The sequence below is a fragment of the Silurus aristotelis genome (genome assembly GCF_946808225.1).
Source record: "Silurus aristotelis genome assembly, chromosome: 16".
Classification (NCBI taxonomy): Eukaryota; Metazoa; Chordata; class Actinopteri; order Siluriformes; family Siluridae; genus Silurus; species Silurus aristotelis.
This window is the reverse complement of record NC_139589.1, coordinates 2,677,957-2,684,883: the sequence shown is the minus strand read 5'-3', so window position 1 is coordinate 2,684,883 and position 6,927 is coordinate 2,677,957. Positions and strand designations below refer to the sequence as shown.

The 6,927-nt window shown below is 37.0% G+C and overlaps 1 protein-coding gene across 1 annotated transcript; it reads left to right on the top strand.

Moving 5' to 3' along the window:
* Positions 1–2,744: 2,744 nt before the first annotated feature.
* On the top strand, positions 2,745–6,600 carry cryba1b (crystallin, beta A1b). Its single transcript, XM_083563486.1, has 6 exons — positions 2,745–2,821; positions 3,031–3,112; positions 3,685–3,803; positions 3,891–4,032; positions 5,271–5,413; positions 6,182–6,600. Exons 1-6 carry the CDS (start codon positions 2,760–2,762, stop codon positions 6,327–6,329), a joined length of 696 nt encoding a protein of 231 aa, XP_083419612.1. The 5' UTR covers positions 2,745–2,759; the 3' UTR covers positions 6,330–6,600.
* Positions 6,601–6,927: the final 327 nt, after the last annotated feature.

The window sequence follows — 6,927 nt, the reverse complement described above, 5'->3', positions numbered from 1 at the left end:
TGTATTTGTTTATTTGTTTATGTAACCCCCCCCCCCCCCCCCAATCCAAAGGCGCTTATTTTACCCAGACAGTCGGCACAATGAAACAGAGCGAAGGGGTGTGGTCTCCAGAACCATCACCATCTGATATAATGTTCATATATATATATATATATATATATATATATATATATATATATATATATATATATATATATATATATATATATATATATACATACACACACCTAACTTTTCCCCAAACCATTGTTTAGGATGTCTTTGGACCTGTTCCAGCATGACAAAAGATGCACATGCGTTGGAATGGAACATCTCCTGCTTAAGAGCTATAAACCCGAACCTACCGAACACCTTTGGGACGAATTTTGTATGCTGACTGCACCCCAGACCTCCTCACCTTCACACCCTTGTGTCTCGGCAGAAACACTCCAACATCTTTCCAGGAGAGGAGACGTTATTAAAACAACAAAAAAATGGGACTTAATGTTCAATAAAATTCTCAAAAGGGACATGCAAATCTTATGGTCAGGTGTCCACACACGTGTGTCCATATAATGTACGCGGGTCCATAAAGCCCAATTCCTGTGTGTTACTGATATGCACAGTAAAATACAGAACAATTGTACAATAGCAGCTATGCATTCTGTTAAATACATTGCCATACATGATCCTGTTGTGCACCCCAGGATTCCTCACCACCTCTCCTACATCAGTACCTGAGTTTACTAACACTCTTGTAGCTTAATGAGCACAAATCTCCACATGCACACTCCAAAATCCAGATCCCAGGAAAGTGGAATCTGGTTATAACAGCAAATGTGAAGAAGATGTGGAATGGGTTATTTAAAAAACACAACCTTTGTTTATATGTATGTATATATATATATATATATATATATATATATATATATATATATATATATATATATATATATATATATATATATATATATATATATATATATATATATATATACTCCAGGCCTATTAACATCATCCTTACTTAATCATCCATAATCCATAGTTACTTTAATAGATGAATTCCACTATAACACTGAGGATAAGTAACATCTTGCATCACCATCATCATCATCATCATCCATCATCCATCATCATCTTTAACACAAAGGAAGCAATGTCAGCCTTAATTGTAAGCAACATTAACCATTGCCTTGCTGTTGTTGTCAGATGTGATGCCGGTGGTGGTAGTACTGCCACCTTACAGCTGAAGGGTCCTTAAAATGTTCCTCTGGTTTCCTCCCACCATACAGAAGAATGCATGTAGGTGAATTCATGAATAGGGTTATAAATGTGTGTGTGTGTGTGTGTGTGTCTCGTGTGTATCACCATCTCGCCCTTAGTTTAGATTCGGTCCATTCTATTATTTATAGTTAATTGTATTTTATTGCAGCTAAAAAAATTCCATTGTTGAATATTTTGATTTTATTCGACAATTAATTAAAGCACTAAAATCTGAATTATTGATTACTAACGATTATCAATCGTCTCGAATCTTTTTTTAAATACTATTTGTACATTAGAACGAAGGCATTTCATTGGCCATTTGTACTGTTTATAGTTGTTTATGTGACCAATCAACTATAAATTAAAATTTATACACACACACACACACACACACACACACACACACACACACACACACACACACACACACACACACACACACACACACACACACCATGTACACAGAAGCACGTCATCACACAGTCATTTCATCTAACAAGCCTGCTGACATGGCTACCCTCTTTGTAAAAGGTGTGTTGCTCTGATCAGCAGAAATGAACACACAGGCAAGCGCACAATTTTTTACACACAAACACACAGACACATAAAGAGACACTGATTTCACTTTATACACACACTGTTGACTTTCTTTGTGGAATTTCTGTCAGATAAGCAACATGCTCACAGCGTGTGGGGACATGTGAATGTACAGCTGATGATCTGATTATGATCGAAGTGTCCGACCACATCAACCTCAAACGTCAAATGAACAGTTATTTGCTTTAAGTAAAAGATCATTATACAGAAATAAAACCATTGAAATGATCAATTGTCTACACTGGCTTTTAGGCCTAGTGTTTTCCCCAACAAAAGAAGATTAAGACTAAAACAAATAATTTTTTACAGTTATTTTTATTTTACTTTTTAAAGTTTTTTTGTATAGTTTTTATAGTTATAGTTTTATCATTTTAAATAACATAATAACATAAAATATAAAAAATATTGTATAATTTAAAAAGTTTTCCCCTATTTTTAGGTTATGTAGAAAAAACAACAACTATACAGTCAAATGATCAAAAGTAAAAAAAAATTCTTAATACAATAAAAAAATTTTTTTTTTTTCACATACACTGACAAGTCAGAGTAAAATCAGTGACAGAGGAAACACAATTATTTGTCTTCGGTTGAAATATTCGATATAGTTTGTGAAACGAGTTTATTGTGCTGTTTTCTGTGAATCCACAGAAAAAATTTAAAATTGATAACATTTCCAGTGTAATGCTGGGCGTAAAAAGGAAAAACCATCATCTCAAATATTAACTGACTGTAGCTACGTGTTCGTTTTTTGTTTTTTTAATGGAAGAGAGCCTTTTTGTGACATGCGAGGTGAAAGAATGAAAGTCCCAAAGCTCAGTCCAGAGACAAAAAGTCTCCCAAAGCAAAAGTGCTGACAGCAGCCGAGAGTCTGTGAGTCAAAAAGGCCATTCACCTCGTCTCTGTATAAATACCCCTCCATGAGCCTGAGCAAAAGACCACTTTGTGGAAACCCCCCAGCGCACACGGCTCATACCTCGGGGTAAGTCTATCAAGCACTCGTTAAAACAACTGATTCACAGGATTCATTAATGAAAGGGATTTTTTACTGTGTGGTTCATCCAGGGTATGAAAGTCATACGATAAAAAAAATCAGAAATAATAATGAAAATTTAATTCTGAGTAAAAAAATTATAATAAACATCAGAAATATGTTAATGTTCTTGAAATGGTTCTTATTTTTCTCTACAGGTCAAACAGTACTGAGATATTAGACACGATGGCCAATCAGACCACTCAGATGAACATGAACATGCACATGGGACCATGGAAGGTAGCTGCCACATCAAATCCAAATTCTCATTTTACTTTTCCTCCACACCCCATTAGGCACCACAGCGGAAGTGAATTGTGATTGGACAGAAGGTTTTTTTTTCATCTGTATTAGCTTTTCATTAAGAGACGCCCTTATTCAGACCGACTTACAATTATATATATATACTTACTCATTTACACAGCTGAGTGGTTGAGGGTCAGGGGCCTTGCTCAAGGGCCTAGCCACAGTAGCTTGGCAATGTTGGGATTTGAACTCAAGACCTTCCAATCATGCCACAATAATCCCTGACACTTTAACAGTTTTATACTAACAGCTCATCAGCTCATTATCTGGCACTTCCATTGGATCCAATATGTGCTACTTTTTTTTTTTAAGTTGCTTGCGAGAAGACTAAATTACACCAGGTCATGTTGTTTTAGGAAATCAACCAACGTTATCTGACCTGTTGACAATCTTCCTCGGTGTATAATTTTTTTTTTTATGTTACAGTTTTTCTCTTGACAAAATGCAGAAATGCTTGTGAGAAGCAGGTTCTCACGGTCATTTAACGCATCTCTGCTTTCCACCAGATCACGGTTTATGACCAGGAGTACTACCAAGGCAGATGGTGGGAGTTCACTTCCTGCTGCAAGAACATTGTGGAGTATGGCATGGAAAATATCCGCTCTCTGAAGGTGGAATGTGGCGCGTGAGTAATCGAACATAAACCAAAAGCAGACACATATTCAATAGGATGCTTAAAAAAAATCCTATTTTTGCTTTTTTTCATGACAAGCTGGGTGGGTTTCGAGCACAGCAGCTACAACGGCCAGCAGTTTGTCCTGGAGAAGGGAGACTACCCTTGCTTTGAGGCCTACATGGGAAGCCATGGCTACCGCGTCGAGAGGATGATGTCTTTCCGCCCGGTCTATTCGGCTGTAAGTTCCTCCAAAATACTGAATTTCGTTCAAATAATCAAATATACGGTACCAGTTCAATTCAGAAATCTGATTAGTGTTTATATTATAGTATTCTATAACAGCTGCCCTCGTAATAATTCGAACGATAAAGTATTGTTTCTATAGTAACAGCTCCTTCACAAGGACCATTATCTCTCAGACAAATTCAATTCAATTCATATTTATTTGTATAGCGCATTTTAACCATGGACATTGTCTCAAAACAGCTTTACAGCATTAAAAAGTATGCAGTATGCATAAATGTATTTGGAAGTTGAAATGAAAATTTTGTGTCTATAAGTTGATTCCTTATCATTTTAAGTTGTAATGACTGAGCCAGTTCCTTTCTTGGCATGAGGAAGAAATCTTGAGAGGAACCAGACTCAAAAGGGAACCCATCCTCATCCTTACCGAATGTCCATTTATTACAGTTCCGTCATTGATGAGGTGCACTGTTGAGTGATGGGCGCTGTCCATCAAACTGTGGTCCTGAGCCATTGTAGTAAATTCATCCTAAAAGTTCGAGTTGAGTTTTCAGCAAAGTAACTATAATATTCTGAAATGAGACTTACGGAAGGAGTCTCCAGTGACAATGTGAAGTATTGGTATCGCTTCCACCAACGGGAACGTCTTCAGGAATGAGGACTATGTACGACCCAGTGTACTTAGTATCATTACGTTCCAGAAAAAGAAATTCCTAATACCTGGTTAGACTGTAAGCAATAAATAACTAGAAATGGTTACAATTACAGAGGGTTGTTCAATAATAAAATGTAATAAAAACATGTAGTTTCAGGACCATGAAAAATTTCTTGTTGTTTCCTATTGAACTCCATCACACCATCCTATTGTTGATTATTTTCCTATAACCATATGTCCTGTATTAATGAATCCTCGCATAACTAATCCAGGTTGCATTATTGGTTAAAAGATTTTCAGGGCAGCAAAAGCAATTGGAGTTTTAAATCCTGCCATGGCAGCTTTTTTCTCTATTTAGAAAAAAAAAAAAAACTACATTTTCGTCTTTTTAGAGACTTTACAAGCAACATTTATTGCGGAGTAGAGTTGATACCTCGATGAATCACCGTTCTAAGAATCTCCAATATATCCTGTGAGAAATCAGAGAGAAAAAGAAAAAAAGATCATCTGCTGGTCTACGAGGCAGGTATTTGGAGCAAATGCTTTGGGTCCTTATTTTTTTTTTCATGTTGAAACAGTGCCACAAGGAGTCCCGCATGTGTGTGTGGGAGTGCGAGAACATGATGGGCAGACAGTGGGAGCTGTGTGATGATTACCCTTCCCTGCAGGCGATGGGCTGGCACAACAACGAGATCGGCTCCATGCGGGTTCAAAGCGGCGCGTGAGTATCGACACCAGCCCCTCTACGATAAGCACATAACACCATCACGGTCATAACCTATAATAACCCCTGTCTCTCATCTACTGCAAACAGGATCTATAATGTAGAATGAAAATAATTCATAAACAGAAATTGTTTCTTTGCGCTTGGCTTAGACAAAAGTATCAAAAGTATGTGGACACCTTTCGACGCTTCCAAGCATTCCATTCCATGTTTATTCTTTTCAGAAGATTTTTCAGATTTGTCTATATTTAGCCTTAAAGAGCATTAGCAAGATTAGCCATGATTTTATGTATACGTATATGATGGATGGATGGATGCATGTAAAATAGATTGTTTGACTATATAGTACATACATAATTCCAGTAATGAGACACACACAACCAGAGGTAGCTGGAGATGTATTGGTGTTATGTTTAGGATAAAGTGGTAGCTCACATTTTGAGGCGTTGAACTTGGGACAGGAATGTCATGAGTTTAAATCCCAATCCAAGCTGCTGTTGTTTAGCCCTTAACCCTTACTCAAGTAGAAGTACAGATAAGTATCACAGACATAAACAAAACATAAACAAACATTGTGGGTCGTGTTAATATATCCTGTACATTGTGTACTTCCAATTTCATGTCAACACTTTAGGGAAGAACCCGTGTGGATGTGAGGGCAAGGAGTCCACATACTATTAAACATATTATTAAAAACCAACATTAAGGGTTATATGTGTTTTATCATATGATATCATTCAAAACCATATTCTTTTATTCTTTTAGCTGGGTGTGCTACCAGTACCCTGGCTATCGTGGTTATCAGTACATCATGGAGTGCGACTGCCACGGAGGCGAGTACAGATGCTACAGAGAGTTCGGGAGTCACGCTCACACTCCCCAGATCCAGTCCATCCGTAGAATCCAACACTAGAAAAAAGTGTCCTTCTTCTTTCCGTTCTTCTCCATCCTCTCAGATTTTCCAGACTCAGAGTCACAGTACATACCTCACTGCCTCACTGCCAGCCGACTAACTGGTGCTACTTTCATGTAATGTGTACAATGATTTTTTGCTTGGGGGAAAAAAAGACACATGGTGAAAACTTAAGAAATAAAGATCTTGAAGCTGCAGAAAGGCTGTAGCACGTGGAGACACCTGGGAAGTTGCTCTGCTTTTATCACAATAAACTTGCAATTCCTGTCAACTTTCGTGTGAGACTTGGTGAATAAAAACCACAAGGGAAGAAAAGCTAAACAAAAAAAAATAATGTGTGGCTCTTTGTAGCATCATAGTTCAGTTTTTAATTTCTGTTCAAAAAACGATTATTTTTTAATATAAAACAATATTCAGTCTCTGTAAGTTTGCTAGTCATGTGGTTGACTAACACAAGGCCTAGTTTGCTAATGATAATAATATCAAATATAATATAAATACCTAATATTCACCATTAGCTAGAATTCGCTGCCTAGCTAATTTCACTTCAACATCAATGCTAATCATTTGCATTAGCAAAAAAGGAAATCTCAGCTAA

Bases quoted from the DNA above. Each gene is read 5' to 3' on its own strand.
- cryba1b (XM_083563486.1), top strand. From the start codon at position 2,760: ATGAGCCTGAGCAAAAGACCACTTTGTGGAAACCCCCCAGCGCACACG. The intron at 3,804-3,890 runs GTGAGTAATCGA...TTTCATGACAAG, and splicing joins CTGAAGGTGGAATGTGGCGC to CTGGGTGGGTTTCGAGCACA. The intron at 5,414-6,181 runs GTGAGTATCGAC...TTATTCTTTTAG, and splicing joins ATGCGGGTTCAAAGCGGCGC to CTGGGTGTGCTACCAGTACC.